The sequence below is a fragment of the Herpailurus yagouaroundi genome, unplaced genomic scaffold, assembly GCF_014898765.1.
Source record: "Herpailurus yagouaroundi ecotype Mexico unplaced genomic scaffold, PumYag 160, whole genome shotgun sequence".
Taxonomy (NCBI): Eukaryota; Metazoa; Chordata; class Mammalia; order Carnivora; family Felidae; genus Herpailurus; species Herpailurus yagouaroundi.
This window is the reverse complement of record NW_024412401.1, coordinates 4904869-4924733: the sequence shown is the minus strand read 5'-3', so window position 1 is coordinate 4924733 and position 19865 is coordinate 4904869. Positions and strand designations below refer to the sequence as shown.

General features: G+C 37.7%; 1 protein-coding gene across 22 annotated transcripts in view; it reads left to right on the top strand.

The window, feature by feature from the left end:
* The window catches only part of BNC2 (basonuclin zinc finger protein 2), a 439476-nt gene that overhangs the window by 300568 nt on the left and 119043 nt on the right, over window positions 1-19865 (top strand). For all 22 annotated transcript variants that reach the window (XM_040481320.1, XM_040481317.1, XM_040481312.1 and 19 more), the window contains one exon: window positions 3209-3444. In XM_040481320.1, coding sequence (XP_040337254.1) covers window positions 3209-3444 — 236 coding nt within the window. The remainder of the gene's footprint in view (window positions 1-3208; window positions 3445-19865) is intronic.

Here is a 19865-nt window from a genome sequence, read left to right as displayed (position 1 = left end):
CTCTGCCCCTCCCCCCATTCACTGCCTCTATCTCTGTGTCTCAAAAATAAATAAATATGAAAAAAAAAGATTTCATTTGAAATGGAATTTGGGGAATACCATTGGTACAGGACAATTTAAGATGGTTAGACGCTTCAAGTATCAAGGTGGGTGACTTTTTTCACTTATTCTCATGAATAAGTTCTTGCCTTACCTCCCATTCATCCCCATTGGCCCACCTCATGTTCCTAAACCCACCAAGACTCAGACTTGAGTTCTCCACAGTCAGATTCAGGAAGATCATGACATTGGGCAGACATCCAGTTCTTAGTTTATTGTTATTATGACACTTAAAAAATTGTCACTTGCCCATTGCCCACCTAGGAGACATCCCCAAAAGTGGTTGACAACTTGGTGACTTGGTATGATCCAAAAGCAGAAAATTTTGATACATTCAAGAAATTTGACAGATAATAAATAATCTTTGATGATCTGTTTAAGCTGAAGTTTGTAGTTGACATCTGAAAGCTGGGTAGTTTACTATTTTTCAAGCCTTCATCTGTGGCTCATCTCCTAGGTAATTTCTACTTAAATCACACTCTCAGGTTTTTCCTCTTATCTACTGTTGACTTTCTTTAAATACCTGGCCCACCCTTTTCATGCTCCATATGTTTGTGTAAATAAAGTTTTATTAGAACACCGCACACCATTAATTTAAGGCTTGTCTGCTCTTCCTCTTTAACAGCAGAGGTTAGTACTTGTGAAACAGAACATATGACCCAGAAACCTAAAATATTTACTGTCTGGACTTTTACAGAAAATGTTGTTGACCACATATTTATGTGGCTTATAGTAGTATTCTTACTTTCTGACATATGGCGTATTTATGAAGAAGAATCAGGTAATGTCCTTATAATATTATTCTCACTTTCTGATGTTTTCAAAAGGATTTTTAGGGAAATGTTTTTGCCTTATGTTTCCAGTTGTGCTCTTTCAGTTCTTTGAACAACTTCTCAACAGTTTAGTCCTTTTCAACTTCTTAAACTGCCAACCCTTTTTTGAAGAGTAGGAGGGAGAGAGTGACAACTTTCCACCCAGCCCTTGCACACATAGTACACACACCTGCTTGTACTTAATGCATGGCTATAGGTACCAAACATAGGTACAAAAATCAAGATTTAGTGTCATCTTACATTCCCTCTACTGAGCCCGCTTGGTTTCATATTTGTGGTCATAGCAGTGTATTTGGTGAAGAAGTGTTTGATGCAGGCCAGGAGGGTTGATGAAGGGAAATGGGGAGAGGAGCAGATTTTCCCTGACCTGGCCACTGGATTCTTTAAGCAGAGCAGCTTACTCATCAGAAGGCTGAGTAGAAAAGCTGTATTTGAAGAAGAACAGGGATAATAATACCTCATTCCTGCATTTTTGCAGTCTAAATGCCCTGTGGAGTGAGAGAAGACTTCAATCCCTAGGCTTGTGAATCCCTTATCTTTCCCAAACGTTAAATTAATTTTTAAAGCTATTTATTCAAAGTTGACTTAACCACTAGAATAGGAAAGATCAGACAAATCAGCTTCAAGAAATGAAGTATGAGGAAACCCGAACTCTTTGACAAAGTATTCCTGGGAGTAAATGTGTTGAATGAAGCCAGCGGGTAAATGATAAGGGCCTTTACACTGTGGATGTAAGAAAGCAATTTATCAAGAGTACATGAACTCTCTGGTGACCATAAGTCAGGAGGAAACGAGAGTGGAGGAGGAACCCTGGAAAAAATACATTTGAAATACTTAAAAAAAAAAAATGTGTGTCTGTGCATGTACTTTTAAATACCTGCATTAATATGCAGAAATACTGGCATATTAAAACAGGAGTAGCTCAGTGTGCACATATACAGTTACCTATACTGTGAGGAGGTCAGGTGGTGGGAAGAGTGGTAGAGAAAGGCCAGGCATTGGTTTAGAACTTGGAGAAACCTTGGGCACTCTCAGATGTAGTTATGATTTGAGCCTGGTTGTTGTCTGGTATCCATTTCCCTGACTTACGAGTTTAGATGACCATCTTTCAGGCTCACATGTTTATCTTTTCTAATCTCTGGAAGGTCATAGGTGTATAATTCTGACAGTTGATCTAAGGCTTTTGTGTTCTCTTAACCAGTTCAAAGCACCTCTCCTTCATTATCTCAATCTTTGCAGTGTCTCTTTGAGCCTTGTAGATGAGACAATGTTATCTTAATTGTTCACATTAGAGAAACTGAGGAAAATGTAATTACATTATCTGCAGTAGCGTTCCCAGGAACTCAGATAAGGATGGGGACTGGAAGGTATGACCTTATCTTGGCTTTTAGATCTAGATGTAACTTCCTACATATGAAGAGAAGAAGGCCTCAAGTGTTTACTGCAAGAATGGTCATCCTGTATTCTGTACTGACATAATGCTCCTGAAATACACAGAAATTCTTCAACTTCGATTTTTCTCATTTCCCACGCCTCCCCTTTTTCATCTGATTCTAAACCCTTATCATAACTGTTAATAAAAAGGGACTAAGTTACAATTTGTATTTTTTTTGTGTGTGTGTGAACATGCCAGGGAACATTAAACTGTCTAACAGGTGAATAGCAAGAGGGAGAGTTGAAAGAACTACTTCTTGGGATAATCCTTGCACGCCAATTTCGTTTGAGTTAAATTACTAGCCCTCTACACAGCTGTCACACTTTCCTTATTCCCTCAAATTAGGCCTTTTACCCCTGTAGTCTCAAGAACGTGTTCCTGTTCCTCTACCGTTCAGGTATTTCTGATCTTATTCAGAAAACTGGTATCCGTTGAGCCTGCTCTTATGGCAGGAGTTGGGAATTGTTTGTTGGTCTGTCTTTGGTGAGGGGTGGAGGACACCATGGTAACTTGGGCTGAGCCATAGTTCAATTAGCAAATTAATTAGGTTTTTAGAGCCAGCCACAGTCATTTAGAAACATTCTCAGTGGCTCTCTTTCTAAAAGTTAAACGTGTTTCGCATTTGCTGTCGTCTGCAATTTATAAACCATCAAAAAAAGAAAAAAAAAAGCAAAATAGGAAGGGGGTGGGGAGAGAACTATTTACATTGCAAAATTTTGCTTCAACATCTGTGGTTATGATCCATCTGTAGAAATGGAGCCCTGATAACTTCCAGTGACTTGTTTCTACTTTCTTTGTCTCTGTCCTTTCCCTTTCCGGAACTTTGGTGGGACCACCACAGCCTTGGATAAGCTCAGCACGCAGCACCTATACCACCCCACCCAGGTGGAGATTGTGCAGTCCAACGTGGTGTTCGACATCAGCAGCCTGATGCTCTACGGGACACAAGCGGTGCCTGTGCGGCTAAAGATCCTTCTAGACCGTCTCTTCAGTGTCCTGAAGCAGGAGGAGGTGTTGCACATCTTGCACGGCCTGGGCTGGACTCTGCGGGACTACGTCCGGGGGTACATCCTTCAGGTAGGGGGAGGACGATGAAGCTCGTGTCTGGGCAGCTCTAGGAGGGCTTGAGGGAGAACCCTTGCAAACCTGGTCTCTTTCCTGCCCCTTGCAGGCCTGGGCATGCGCACCCTCTTCTGATGAAACTGGTCCTTTTGGCAGGCTTGTCAGGGAACCGGAGGGAAGGCAGTGTGTCCCAGCACGCTGGCATGGGGCCTCAGTGGCGGATATTAAAAAGGAAAAAGTGGCCTGTTGCCTAGTGTTGCTTTGTTTGCATCTTTTCAAATGCAGTGCTCTCTCCCTACAACATGAGCTTCCTGCTTCTCCAACAAGTCTGACTGTAGCCCTACTAAAAGGAAGGGCTCTTTGAGGTGGGTGATGGGTATATGAAAATCTGAGATTACATTTCATCTGAGTTTATAGAGCTTTAGCTGGCACTGAATTGGTGCATTTGGTGATTTTGGGGGGGTTGTCTGTGTACCCTGTTTGTTGCTTCTTCATCCGAGTCAAAAGAACTGTAACCTCTGTAAACTCCCTGCTTTTATAACTAGAAAGCCCTCACATTCCAAAACACACAGACATTGTTATAGATGTGGCTTTCACAACACCTGTTCTTCTAGCTTGAGCTCCTTCTTTGTGTCAGTGGCACTTCCAGTCTGGTAAGGGTCTTTTTAGACTTTTCCTAGAGGCCTGCAGCCTCCACTTCCCACCCCCGCCCCCAACCTCCCTGCATTTTTTCGTCATTTTTTGCAGTATGAGTCGTTTTGCATTGTGTACTTTGCCTCTGAAATGTTTTTATGGCCATCTGTCTTCCTACGACCCTTGAAGGGTAAATGTTGAAAACAGCATGTTGGGAGACCCCAGGATCCAAAAAGACTACACTGGACGATGAAGAAGTACTCCCTCCTGCCAAAGGAGATCACAGTTGGAGAAGGTAGAATCTGAAGTGATTTTTGAAATTTCTTATGGGGATAATATCAGGAGAATTGACCCCTTCAAAAAAAAAAATTGTTTTTGGCTCTGCCAGGCTCGTTTATTCCCTGAATTGCCCTGTGCTGTGTGCAAGCCCTTGGCTGCCAGCTTGGTATGTGATGAGTGGGGAGCCTCACATCTCCCCCTTGCTTTAACCTGGCATAAAAACACACACATTCCTGTCGTTCTCCTATGTGGTACCTCCAGGTGTTAGCAAGGGCAGGAGAGCAGAGAGGTATGATGGCAGGAAGTAGAGAGAGACAGAAGGTGGAATACCTGTCGGCTCCCGTGACTGCTTTGGTTAGCACTGAATCATTACTTAGTTTAGTGAGATGTCAACTTGGAAGGCACAGAGAATTTGGCCCTCAGAAGACAAGATGATGATGATAATAGGAATAATTATATATTACGTTTTCAGTTTATAAAAGACCTTCACAAGCATTATCTCATTTGCCTCAGGATGGGGCCATTTCAGTGGGGTGAGTGGAAAGTTAAGTGCTGGGTGGTCAGGGGACATGAGGGGGCATGAGGTCCAGGAGGAAGGGGCCAGGAAAAATAAAGCATGGAACCAGTTTCACAATCCCTGCTTATCCTGGCCTGGAGATACATATGGTACCACATCTTTCTATAGTCATTTCTACAACATGATTATTAATATCCATTTGGGATGGCTCTTACTCTACAGAAAGGAACAAAACGCTTGCACATTTTTGAACAGAAGTGTTAGCTTGGCTAAGCACTCTTTATTCAAAACCTGAGGTAGTATGCCCCAATCTAGTACCATCTTTACTGTAATACCATCAACGCTGTATTTCAGTTCTATGTGTATATTTTTACCTAAGACATTTGGAGCACAGTATCTTCCTGTCCAGACAGATATGTGAATGACTGATTATTTGCCCTCTTAACCCAGTTCACTATAGCATTTTGATGACAATAAATATAGAACCTGCTGGATGTTCTGTGATATGGTCCTAATGTTTTGCCTTGACCAGTACCTATTCTTTGTTTTCCTGGAAATTAGTATTTAGGTGTTAATTTTTCTCCATTTTAGCATATCTCTAAGGCACACATTGAAAACGTGCTTTGAAATATACTTCATGTTTCTTTTTGTATGGGGGCCCAGGTTTTAACAATACAAAATTACAAGAGAAATTAAGTATGAGAGGAAAATTCGGCAAAACTGTGTACTGAAATTTATAAAGTCTCTTATTTGGGAGTGAAATGTTACACTTAAAGAATTCTGTCAAAAATAAAAAAGAATTCTGTCATTTATTATGATACTTAAGTTATAATTAATTTTTATTAATTTAATACAGATTTTGACAAAATCTTAAACTTAATATAGTCTGTTTCTCCTTTCAGAGCCTAGAATTGACATTTTGAGAAAATCATAGATGATTTTTACACTAGAAGAACACTAGGTTTAGTTTCTATCTTGCTTTATTGATAGGATTGATATAATATAGATTTTATTTAAATGATGCTTTTTGTTACTCAGTTTTTATCATCTGCTTCTTATGAAAACAGTTCTTGGTTTAGGGAAAAATCAAAAGGTTGAAGGATCCAAAACTATGTAGTGAGAAATGCTCATTTTGCTTGAAAAAACACTAAAAAAAACCAAGAGTAGGCTTATAGAAATAAACTGTTTTCCTCTACAGCAATGTGATTTGGTTATTGGCCAAGATTTTAAAAATTATAGGTAGTAATGATCAGGTATACACAAATGACTTTGAATATAATTAGATGTAACATTTTTATGCAAGTAGACTGTAAAATGTGTGTCCAAAGTTTGTGGAATCTTATAATGCACTGTTAGTGTACAAGTCATTTTATCTGGCTAAAACTCAATTGTCTTGTAGCCCTCAAGGCATCAATTTTAGCATTATTGCTCTCAACAACAGTATATTGAATATTATGTCAGTTAAAGGAGAATAATTATCAAGGCAAGTTAGGGTGGCTGTTAGTCTTACCACATATTGACTTGGTTAGCAGTTGGGTATAGATTGTGTTACTGGGGAAATGAAGATGTACAGTAAGTTGAACTGGTGAAGCCAGGATATTAATTTAACTCTCCCCGGGCCTAAACCTACATCCCTCATGTATATACAGCTACTGCTGGTTTCAGAGATAGTTTTGAATGTGGAAGAATAGCAGGTGTCTGATCTGATTTTGAATTTTTGGATGTGGGGGAAAAGAGGAATAGACTGTTCAAAACTATCATTTACAAGTGTATATGAAGAGATTATTAAAAGAAAAAGGGAGATGATAGTGATGCCACAGATTCACTTAGAAGACTAGCAATATCTTTCAAGAATCCTGTGCTGTTTTGATAAAAACTACTTTTAACTTATATAATTATCCATGTAATTCATAAGCGAGACAGCAAGGTGTGATATGTATAGCATAACTTGGACCACAATGACTTAAGAATCCAGGTAAACCTTAAAGGCAGAAAACCTCAGACTCTCCTGTGTAGCAATTAGAGTGTTCATTCATAAAGTACAGAAAAAGTGAGGTAGATTTTAGGCATTTTTCCACAAAATAGCAAAAAAAGGAAATAGGCAATTAGATGCTAAAATCTAAATATGAAGGACCATAAGATGTTTTTTTCTGCTGCCAAAGAATAATTCTTTTTTCAAGTCTATATCTCATGGCACATATATTGACAGTAAATAAAAGCAGTGTCCTGCTCTTTCCCCATTTTCCCTGTCTTTGACCTAGGATACAAAGAATATACGTGATCATCATCATTGAATTTAATCATTTAAAAATCAGGTGTTCACCCAGTCATTTTTCCGTTTGAACTTGTAACTGACTTGCAGCCCATCTGTGGAAATCTCTTGCTTTGCAAATGAGTCCTGCCAGAATTCAGAGAACCATATCAGACACTTCGAATAATTAGCTAAGGTGTCAGCAGCCTTGTGAGAGGGCGAGTAGTGATGCACATTTCAAATCACCTGTGTCTTGAAACGATCAGAACTAATAGAACCATCAATACTTTAGGAGAATATTTCCCAGAGTATTCTGGGGGCACTAGTCTTCCAGAGGTCTAACTTTAGATTTGGCAGCAACTATACTCAGGATCTTTCTGATAGAGCCTCAGGGTACACCTTAGCATAATAGAGGCTGTGAGAAGTTCTGGAATAAGTGGCTTGTGAGAGTAGGTAAGTAGATTTCCACCAACCTTCTTCACTTCCGAGCCTTTTCCAATCAAGCTTATTAGAACTCTTCCTCAACTTGAGGCATTCACGTATAAGGATTCTTCTGCCTGGACTCCCCTACTCCTCTCTCTACATGGGCAATTACTTGTTCTTTAGGTGTCAGCCAAAGTCCTACTTTTTCACAGAGGCCTTTTCCATCCAGGTTAAGCAGTGTAAGTCTTTTCTCATGTGGCTCTACCTCAGGACTGTTTCCCTCAAGCTCCAGTCCAATTTAAAATCAATCAATTAAGTCAACTGTTAAAATGGTTTTTTTCTTGACTTCCTCACTAGGGAATGCCACAGAGGCAGGGCACTCAATAAATATTTGTTAAATGAATGGGTAAAAAAAATCTGCTTAACTTGGTATAGCTTGATGTTTCACCATGGAACTCATGGAATATGCAGTAACTTCAGTTGGTCCAAGGGTCTTTAGCCTTTCCTCAGGTTTCCCAGGTACCAAATGCTGTAACAACAGATGCGCTCCTAAGGGTGGATGGGAAGAGAAACAAAGGCTCCCACACCCTCTAGCTAGTGGTCGGTGTAGAATTAAGTGTTCTGTGGTATCCATGTGTTAGAAAACATCAATACTCAGCAAACACTTGTATTTAAACAGCCCTTTGCAGAGCAAGTTCACATACGTTAGCTCTTTGAATCCTCTTCTACCATTCTCTTGTAGATATTGCCAGTGAATTAACATTTGGAGTAGATGAAATTCATAGGGATTGACTGACTTTTCCATGATCACAGAAGCTGTTAACTGGCACGGTTAATGCACTCCAAGCTTCCAAGGATAAGAACCACTTATCTCTTATTTATCACTGTAACCCAGCTCCAAGCACCCAGGCTGGCACATAATCTTCCAAAATATCAGAGGGAGAAAATTTTGAAATCTGATTTGAACTCAGGTCTCTGATTCTATGTGGAGTTACTTGTTTTTGTTGTTGTTGTTTAAAGACTATCAAGCTGTCTTTCCAGAATGTAATATGTGAGAGCCTTGTAGCATCAGAGTAGCATGGATTAGGGAACGGAGAAGGCCTGAGAATCTTGAACTAAGAGGTAGTTAAGATGACTCTTGCATTCAGTGACAGCTATTATCCACCTGACCTTAGTGAAATTGGTTCCTCTTTTGTGTTCCTTTTCTTGGGCATTTCTTAATATTCCACCTGCTTTTAGGTTACTTTCCCCAGTTTTTTTTTTCCCATGACCCCAGCTTTTCTCTAAATCTGATATTTATCATTAATGCTTTATTGTAAATTCTGCTCTTTGGCTTATCTTTCCAGGAGTACATGCATTTTGAAAGTATTAAAAAACCTAATCAATTAGATTTCAACTATATCATGTGCATGGGGTAGAGCAGACAAGAAATAGCTCTTTTCTGGGTCCATAAAAGGATATCAAGTTGAATGGCAAAAGGGGACACTGGACATTGAGTAAGAAGATTGGGCTAAAGTCCAATATATGTATGTGAGTGTGGAAAATTTGCCATTCTCAGCCGTAGTTTCTTCATCTTTAAAACTGAGATAACCCCTTACACCCTCTTGCTCTTGAATGGCAAAAGGTGAAATGATGTAGATGAAAACATGTTGTAAAGGCCTACTCAAGTTGGTATTTTTCACTTCTATGTATGTATAAACCTAATTCTGATCAATAACAACAGGGAAATATCAGGTGTCAAACCTGTTTCCCAGCAGATATCGAATGCTTAGAAAAAGATAAATACATTTAAGGCTTTCGTTAATAGGATAAATGCTAGTTGTTTTAATAAATAAACCCTGAAATACTAGTGGCCTTAACAACAGGAGTTTGTTTCTGTCTCTCAGCAAGACCACTCAGCATTCCTGGTTGGTGAATGTTTTCCTCCCAGAGGTGATTTGATTTCCCCAAACTTAGGGCCTCTGCCATTTTATGCCTCTGCTATTCTCTGGGGCCTCAGACTCCTCATCCAGGTGGAGGTTCTGTGTGGGAGGTTTTCATGGACCAGGTTTGAAAGCAGAGTGGGCCACTTCTTCCACATGTCACTCATTGGAGCTTACATCTAACTGGGGCCAAGTGCCTGAGGGAGTTAGGACACATAGTCTCAGACTGAGTAGCCACTTCCCAGCTGTATGTTTGCACCACGGAGGATGAGCACAAATCAGTGCCCCACTCAGGTGTGGTAGAATAGCCATAATTCTACCTTCTTTTTATACATTGGACAAGGAAAGCTTAGGACAGCAGACTAGTGTATTAAAGCGGGTTCATGGGTTTGAATTCTAGCTCCATTTCTTACTCAATGTGTGAAACCAGGCCTGTATCTTTATCTGCCTAAGCCTTGGTTCTCTCACCTGGAAAGCAGGGATACTGTTAGTACCTCGTGGGTTTACTGTGATGATAAAATAAGATGATGCATATAAAGCATTGAGTAGTGCCACTTGCTAAGTATCCAGTAAATGTTAACGATTAGCATAATGATAAAAAAGATGATGATATAGACTCTTGCCAACGTGGCCATTTTAGACCTTTATGTATAAAGCAGCCTTAAATCCTGGATTTTTTTTTTTTTAATTTCATTGTATCTCTTAGAACAGAATGCCTTCCCAGATAGTCAGGCAAAAGAGTAGCTACTATTCAGTTGTAAATAAGACATACACACATACGTACCTACACACACAAACCTGCAAATAGGTACATATGTAATACATACTTGATTACAAATAAGAGCAGGAAGTATAGTGACAAAGACTTCGGAGTGGGGCAGACTTGGGTGTGAATCTTGGATTCAACTTTTGATGGCTTTGTTACCTAAGGTAGGTCATTTAGTGTATTCGAACTTAAGTTTCTTCATTTATATAGGTTAAATGAAATGATGTTTAAAAAGTACTTAGTGCAGTAACTAGCCCACAACACTCTAATTAATATTAACTGGTACTACATTTTGAATGTGTGAATATGTATTTGTGCTTTTTCTTCTTTTAAGTTTTCAAGTAATGACTTACTCCATTAATGACTATCATTTTATTATCCTTGCATTTCTCTTATTTTATCAGCTCTTCCAATATGCTTCTAAGCACCAGGCACAGAATGAATGACTACTTAATGAATTTATTAAAATGATTAGAGTATCTGGGCTTTCACCCCACTACATAAAGCAAAACTTACTCAAAATAGACACCCTTTCTTATGGATATTACCTGACCTCACAGACTTTTAAGAAATTTCTGGAGCAGAAAGAAGAATGGATCTAGGTTTAAATTCGTTTAGGTAGTAAACGAATAGCAATAGACTCGATAGCAAGAGTCAAACAGCAAATTTTACTGATTAATTACATTTGCCGAGTACACAAGAGATCTCTCAGGAAGCTTTCACTCTAAAGGACAAAGCAGCCGTAAACAAATCATGCAGGTTGCATGATCAGAATTGTAAGAGTATACAGATTACCCATAGTAGTGACCCAGAGGAAGGATTATTTGACTCTCAACTGAAGACTGGTTTATCACCACCATAATGTAAGGTGTCCTTGCATTATGTCAATAATATGTGAATCTTTTTCAGAAGAGAAAGATTACAGGTGTGAATGATCAAGATCCCCCTGTCTTTGGCAGGGATATACAAAAGGTAGATGGTTCAGGGCAATGTTCTATATTTATAGTGTCTGTTTTCTAGAGTGCTTGGACTACTCTACAGATGTTATCCCAGCAATTCTCTTAGCCTCCCTATTAGAGAGATAGTTTCAGAGACAGTTATCCCTGGTTTTAAAGTTATCGTGGCTGAAGGCCTCATGCAGGGTCAAAGCTGGAAGTGGAATACAGGGATTTTGAATCCTTTGCCAAAGCTCTAACTATTTGAACAGCAATGAAAATAAACACCTTATATCCAAGGACGTAGCTTGATGTTTTGTGCTCAGAGTTAAAATAAAAATATTCCTCCCTTTACCCTTGCAAAGTAGAAATAGATACCTCACCAAACTCTAGGATGGAATGCAGTGACGGGTAGAATAGAATTTGTGTCTGTGGGACATGGAGAGAGGGTTTTTGTGTTCCCCAGGAGGAATAAAAAATGAGCCCACAGCTCTCTGGCCATTCACCATTTGATAAGAACCAGTTCAGATTTACTTGAAATGGATATTCTCTCTGATGGCACTGATTAAACCATATGGTCTCCAGAGCAACACTTTGACATGCTCCTTGTTGAATTTGAAGTGGAAGGCTCCTGAGCTTTGGATTTAGACCTCAATTCTACCATCAATTAACTCTCTAGCTTTGCAAAAAATACATAATTTCCATAAGCCTCATTTTTCTGATACCTTCTTACTGGAGTTTGGAGAATAAAGGGAAGTAATTTGTTAAATTCATAGTAGAGGGGCGCCTGGTTGGCTCAATTGGTTGAGCATCCGACTCTTGATTTCAACTGAGGTTCGTGAGTTCGAGCCCTGCATCAGACTCTTTGCTGACAGTGTGGAGCCTGCTTGAGATCCTCTGTCTGCTCGTCTTCTGCTCTCTCTCTCTCTCACCCTCTCTCTCAAAATAAATAAATAAAACTTAAACAAATTGTTTTTAAAAAATAAATTCATAGTAGAACTTAGTAAATATTCTTTAAGTAAATCCATTTTCCAGATCACCAGAAACTTTTTGATTCTTCAACTTGTCTATATAGTTTATTTGAGCTACGATGTCTTTTTCTAATATTTCCCCCAATTTGACAAAAGGGACAGGTAGAGGATGAGAGGGGCTTGCACAAGAACTGAAATCTATTATGACTGTAGCAAAGAGTCATAGGAAGGCGCTCAAGACCCAGCCCCAGTCTGCCATCTGTTTCTTTTGAGTGACCTACATTTCACATTCTCGTATGTGAAATCATAAAGGACTGTGAAAAAGTAGAAAGTGAGATGAGCATCTGCGTGGGTTTCTGGAAGCTTTCGCTAAATCCATACAGATGGGACAAACATAAATAAAGATACACTTATTTGATTCATGTATGATAGTCTTATAAGTAATGCCAGCAGCAATTGGAAAATAGAATGTGGGCCAATACATTTGCTAGTAGAATTAAAGTGACCACTGCCAAATTGAATTACTCTAGGAAGACCTGTTGAAAGAAGAGATTCTTAGGGAAGAAGAGAGATATTGTTACATAGCAGAAAGGATGGAACAAGATTTTTCCGTACAGGAAGAATGCTGTGTTGGGAAGAGGTGTGAACAAGTTTATGGGGGAGAGTTGCATTTCAGTTAGATGAGCAGCACTGAGCTGTAGTTTAGGTGAGTGTGTTAGATCAGGCCTGAGCCTGTTGCTCAGAAGCTCTTCTGGATTCAGCTGATAATTTGCCTCACATCCCTTTCTTTTTCTTTTTTTTTTAATTAGTTTATTTTTAAAATATTTTTTAAGCTTTTATTTTTAAGTAATCTCTACACCCAACTTGGGACTCAAACTCACAACCCCGAGATCAGGAGTCACATGCTCTACTGACTGAGCCAGCTGGGCACCCCGCATCACATCCCTTTCTAAGGGGGAATGACTGGTGATTCTTTTGGTTCACAGATATGGCATTTGTTGCTAATAACCCTCAAAAAGGCCAATCACTGGCTAGTGGCTTTATGAACAGTTGTTTTAGAAACCCACCACTGAGGTCCTGTTGCTACCTAGAAAGTGTTTTCATTGATTGGTGGCACTGAGTAAGCTGTTGTGTTCTCTCTCTCTCTCTCTCAGTCAGTCACTGTAGACTTGGGGATTGGAGAGTAGAACAGTTTTGCATTTCAACAAAGGAATGTCTTACATGTCTATAGTAGACCATTATTCATAAGGTCCCCAAATAAGAGAATGGGGTATCAGTTGGTATGCATTTTCTGTTCAGAGGTCATCTTCAGTTTATTGTGTATTTCTTGCCTATAGGCCCCAGGAAAGCATTTCTCAGAGACTTTGAGAACTGAAGGTCCTGTCTGTAAGGAAATACTTTAACCTGGTTTTCTTGTTCTCATGTAATTTTCTCTCTTTAACAAAGCCATAATAATAGTGTCAGAGGCAGCTTTCTAGTTAGTATGAGTAATGTGGTTGCTGGATTTTCTATTTTTATTTTAATATGCGTTTCCTGCTGTGGATTTTCTTTTTCTTTTTTGGTTTTAAAAATAGCAGTTGAAAAAGTGTGGTAATTTGAAGACTCTGGTGCACACTGCATCCTCTCTGGGATGCAATTCTAATGCCTGTGCACAACAGGCATTTCTTTCAGATTCCTCCGTGAAATAAATAGAATGTTTGGAACACAGACGACTGAAAATACTGGCTTATGGTCATGTTAGTCCAGCCTTCAAAAAAATTGACATTTAAACAATAGAGTGTCTATCTATAGGTTTTTGTCTCATATTAAGCCTATTTATTTTATGGTGTGTTGATAAAACACAAAGTGAGGTAGTCAGGGACGTATCTTCAGTCCCTTCATTCATTTGCCTCTTTTTAAAAGTATGCACACATCTTGAGAAATTTTGAATTGACAACAACAAAATACACTTAAATTCCCCTTGAAAGAGTAATTAAGAGCTACTTGTTTCTGCGTCCTGTCATCTCTGCCAGAATTGGAGTTCATGCTGAGTATATTCCATTGAGTCAGCCATCATTCCATCACCAGCCGGGATTGCTTTTCCACGTATTGACATGTGAGGGAATGTCTGCCTTGCAGTAGCCATGGGCTTGTGCCAGGTTTTGAGATCCATAGGGGCAGTGCTGGGAGCTTTTCAATTCTGAATCAGAGATCCAATTCATAATAGCTGAGCCAGGGAAACTGGGTTGAATCTGTGGCCAAAACCACGGTAAAAAACTTTTTTTTTTTTCCTTTTCCCTTTTCGCAATGCTTTATTGCTTTAAAATATGAGTGCCTCTGTCCATTGATCCTCCAGTGACTTTACGTTGGATTCAAATTGTGGTCTCTTAGGTGAAAAGGTCAGTGTTTTATTCATTCAGCCACACATCGATGGAGATTAACTGAGAGCAGTACAAGACATTTGGATCCTGCCAGACCTAGGGCACCTGAAAGAAGTTTATTTCTTTTCTCCCTAGCCTTCACTATGCCTGCTGCAGAAGAGGATGGCCCTGTCTTCTGGGAGTGGGGGAGGGTTTTGATTGGCTGTGTGTTAACTGCCTCAAATCCATGGCCATAGGGTGAGTAAGAACCCCTGAGAATCAAGTATGTCATCTATGTAGCATCACCTGATTTAGTGCTTTTCCTCAAGTCTGAGATGTCTCAAGGGGCCTTTTTTCCTTTGCAGCACTGATCTTTCAATGAGGTGCTAGTGTCTGTCCTGAGCAATAACAAGGAAAAACCATGAAGTGTGAACAGCTCTTATTAGGGGGGTAAATGTCATTAACGCCTTTGTAGCCTTCCTTGCAATCTGAATGCTCTTGTCAAGAGAGTGACTTACTGAAGCCTCCTTTAAAATCATATAAATGGAATATAAGATGGTGAAGTTTTACATTTTAATTAAGCAAGGCCATTAGCTTCCTTTACTTACGCATTTTTGTAGTCAATTACGCTTGTATCCAATAGGGTCGACCCTCTGAAATAAGGCTACTGAAAAACTGTCTACAAAAATTATTTTAAGGATTTGAGAAACAGTTTACTCTGAATCAAAATTCAGATAATTTTTTGTGATGGTGGGGAACAGATGCTTCTCTCTGTTTTAATTTTATAGACTGATACACTCCTGTGCCTGACCAAAATGTGCATATTTTATAAATGGTATGGGAAAATGCTAGCATTTCAAGTTATTGAGTGGGTCAGTCTGAATTAATGAAAAGTCTGAAGCATATAATGTTAAAATAATTTTATTATTTTCATTACATAAATAGAAAATTTTCTCCATCTGTGAATTGTCTCCTGAAGCAAAATTTTTATATGCAAAAGATTTGCTTAAGTAAATCTCTTGTGCAAGTTTGAGATTTTCATTCTAATCTCTTGTCATTCTGGGTTGTGTCTTTGAGTTAAAAAATAAAAATATGTTGGATAGTTGTGTGACAGTAGGGTCAGATGCAGAAAGAAAATTGTCTTTTTTACTAAGCATATTAATTTTTAATAAGGAAAAATGAATTGAGACATCTGGTTAAAACTTTGGGGAGGTAAATCTAGAAAACTTATAGGCAAGTTAGAGGTGGTAAATGGAAATTAACCATATGGTACCTGTTATTACTAATTTAAGATGTATAATTTAATGTGTTCTGTTTATTTAGTGTACAGTCTTTGTTTCAAATTTGGTCTTCCATCCATTTTTAAAAATTCCATTAGGTCACAGCTTTCCTTTACATTGTTTTTTTCCTATTCTCAGGAAAATATATTCAGGGAAATATATTCATTTAACAAAGTGCTGCTATATTCAAGTGATAAAGAGATAGACACTATCCATTCTGTTACAGCTCTCCGTCTAGTTGAGATTGGGGCTCAAGTTAAGCTAACTGAAAACAGAGGTCATTAGTGTACATGTTGTAATGAATATATAAGCATGATCTATAATTAGTGCAATAATGAGTTATATTTAAATAGACTCTTTGGACGTATTTCCAACTTCCCTGAAAGGTTAATGCCTTAAAGAATTTTAAGCATTCCTATCTTGATTGTACTATTAATTCAAATTCTGCAATTAAATGACTGACTAAACAAAATTAATTTTAAATGCGGCTCCCACTTTTTGAATTAAAAACATTATTTTAGTTTGAATTAATGAGATTTTGCTGTCTTATTATGGAAAACACACCTATTTATTAAATCACAGATTGTAAGCAGCAACAAGGTGTTTCCTTCGAATTCCTTAACTCATAAATGTTTTGACAAGTTAATAAAAACTTACTTTAAAAATTCCCTTTTAGTGAGACTCCAAAGATCATTTTTAACTCCATCAGGATCAGTTTGCAAAAGCTACCCATGAAGTCACTCACTTGACAAGCAAATCTCCATGGAATTTCTGCTGTCATTGCCACTTGGGGAGTAATTGGGCCAATTAAAATGTAGATGATTTATATTAAATATAGTGCCTATTAAATTGCGAACATCAAATTTGGAATGAGTCTGTATTCTCTTTGTTAGTTTCCTTCACTCAGTGCACAGAATTTTAGTTCACCTGATTGCTTATTTGACTCATAAGTAATGTATGTATATAATTGAGGAAGGTGATAGTCTGGTACCAGTAGGTTCTTCTTAATGGAAAGTGGTCTTGGATTTGGTAGCACAATAAGAAAGGCCATCTGACAGCACTGTCTGCTTTGTTGTTTCTTTTCTCTGTGTTCTGACTTACACCTGGATACAGATTATTAATGTAAATTATGATTTCTAAGGTTCACATTTTAGGATAACTTTGCAAAAAGATGTCTGGAATATCAAGATTATCAGAAATGTACAGTAAGACTTCATGAATGTTTTTCAAGACACCAGATGGAAGGAAGCTTTACTGCATTATATTTCCCATATGGAAAAGTATCTGGGACCTGAAAGGGGCACACCCTTGGAGGAGGGAATGCTTCTTAAAAAGGAACTTTATAAAAGAATGCTGTAGTATAGAGTTTTCATGCATGATTTATTCACTTGAGCATATTGCTTTGAAGGCCCAAACAGCATCTTGGATATATGTTGTGGTTTTCCAGACCTGAGAAGTTGTCTGATGGTTTAAATTTCACAAACTGGTTAGATTTGCCTATGCCACAGGTCAGATACGTCTTGCTGAGTCTGGTCGCCATCTATTTTAGTCAAGGTTTAGCTTTTGTTAAAATTGTTGAATTGGGTTTGTTCATGAAAAATGTATCTTTCCTTTACATGTTATTTTATATTAACAGAAAGTCAAGATGGTAGAATTTGTTTATAATTTTTTATTGAGATATAATTGACATATAGTATTATATTCATTTCAGGTGTACAACATAGGGATTTGACATTGTGTGCCTTGCAAAATGATCACCATGATAAGTTTTGTTACCATCTATCAGCATACAAAGTTAAAATACTATTATTGACTATATTCTCCATGGTGTACTTTGTGTCCCCATGGCTTATTTAGTTTGTAACTGTAAGTTTGTACTTCCTGATCCCCTTCACCCATTTTGCCTACCTCCTAATCCCTCCTAACCCTACTTCACTATGGCAACTACCAATCTGTACTCTGTATTTCCATGTCTGGGTTTTGTTTTGCTTTGTTTTTTTAGATTCCACATAGAAGTAAAATCATGCATTGTTTACCTCTTACTGTGTTAGCTGTTTCACTTGGCATAATCTCCTCAAGGTCCATCTATGTTGTCAAAAATGGCAAAGTTCCATTTTTTTTTTTTTTGATTGACTAGTATCCCATTTTGTACGTGTGTACACATACACAGTATCTTTATCTATTATGGACACGTAGGTTGTTTCCATATCTTGGCATATTGTAAATAATGCTGCAGTGAACATAGGGATACATATATCTTTTGAAATTAGTGTTTTTGTTTTCTTTGGATAGACACCCAAGAGTGGAGTTGCTGGATTTTATTTGGTAGTTCTATTTTAAATTTTTTAAGGAACCTTCATACTGTTTTCCATAGTAGCTATGCTAATTTATATTCCCATCAGCAGCATATGAGGCTTCCTTTTTTTCCACATCCTTGCTACACTTGTTGTTTCTTGTCTTTTTGATAATAGCCTTTCTGACAGGTATAGGGTGATAGCTCATTGTAGTTTTGATTTGCATTTCCCTGATGATTAGTGATGTTGAATGTTTTTTCCTTTTTTTAATTTTCTTTTGATTTTTTGAACTTTTTTTCAGTGCCAACATGTTGGCCATCTGTATGGAAGATATTTGGAAAACCTTTGGAAAAATGTTTATTCAGATTCTTTGTGCATCTTTTAATTAATATATTTTTTGTCATTGAGTTGTAGGGATTTTTTAAAAATATATTTTGGATATTAATCCCTTATCAGATACATGATTTGCAAATATTTTCTTCCATTCAGTAGGTTGTTTTTTTATTTTGTTTATGGTTTCCTTGGCTGTGCAGAAGCTCTATAGTTTGATGTAGTCATGTTTGTTTATTTTTGCTTTTGTTTCCCTTGCCTTTGGACTTAGATCCAAAAACAAAAGCAAAAAAACCAAAAAACAAAAACTCACTAAGAACAATGCCAAGGAAGTTACTACCTATGTTTTCTATGGTTTCAGGTCTGATATTCAAATCTTCAATCCATTTGAGTTATCTTTGGCTTATGGTATAAGATAGTGGCTCAGTTTCACTCTTTTGCATGTAGCTCTCCAGTTTATTGAAGAGTCTGTCCTCTCCCCATTGTATATTCTTGCCTCCTTTGTTAAAATTTAACTAACTATATGCAGTGGGTTTATTTCTGGGCTCTCTCTTCTGTTCTACTGATCTATGTGTGTGTGTGTGTTTATGCCCTAACCATACGGTTTTGAACACTGTAGCTTTGTAGTATAATTTGAAATTAGAGAGTGTGATACTGTCCGCTTTCTTCTGCTTCCCTAAGTTGCTTTGGACATTTGGGGTCTTTTATGGTTCCAAATATAAATTTTAGAATTATTTGTTCCACTTCTGCAAAAAATGCCTTCGATATTTTCATAAGGATTGCATTGAATCTGTAGAATGCCTTGGGTAGTATGGACATTTTAACAACATTAATTCTTCTAATCCATGAGCACAGAATATCTTTCTATTTATTTGCATCTTTTTCAGTTTCTTTCATCAGCATCTTAGGGTTTTCAGTGTGTAGATCTTTCACCACCTTGGTTAAATTTATTTCTATGTATTTTATTCTTTTTGATGTGATTGGAAATGTAATTGTTTGATTGCTTCCTCCTTCTGATATTTGTTACTAGTGTATAGAAATGCAACAGATTTTTTATATTAATTTTTTGCCCTGCAATTTTATTGAATTCATTTATTCTAGCAATTTTTTGGTGGTCTTATATATAGTATCATGTCATCAGCAAATAATGACAGTTTTACTACTTCTTTCTGAGTTTATATGCCTTTTATTTCTTTTTCTTGCCTGGCTAGGATAATCCAATATTATGTTAGATAAAAGTCAGGAGACAATTGTCTTGTTCCTGATCCATGATATTTGCTGTGGGTTTGTCATAAATGGACCTTATTATGTTAAGGCACATTCTCTCCATACCCACTTCATTGAGAGTTTTTACCATAAATAGATGGTGAATTTTGTCAAATGCTTTTTCTGCATCTAGTGAGATGATCATATGATTTTTATCTTTCATTTTGTCACAGTGATATATCATGTTGATTGATTAGTGGATGTTGAACCATCCTTTCATCCCTGGAATA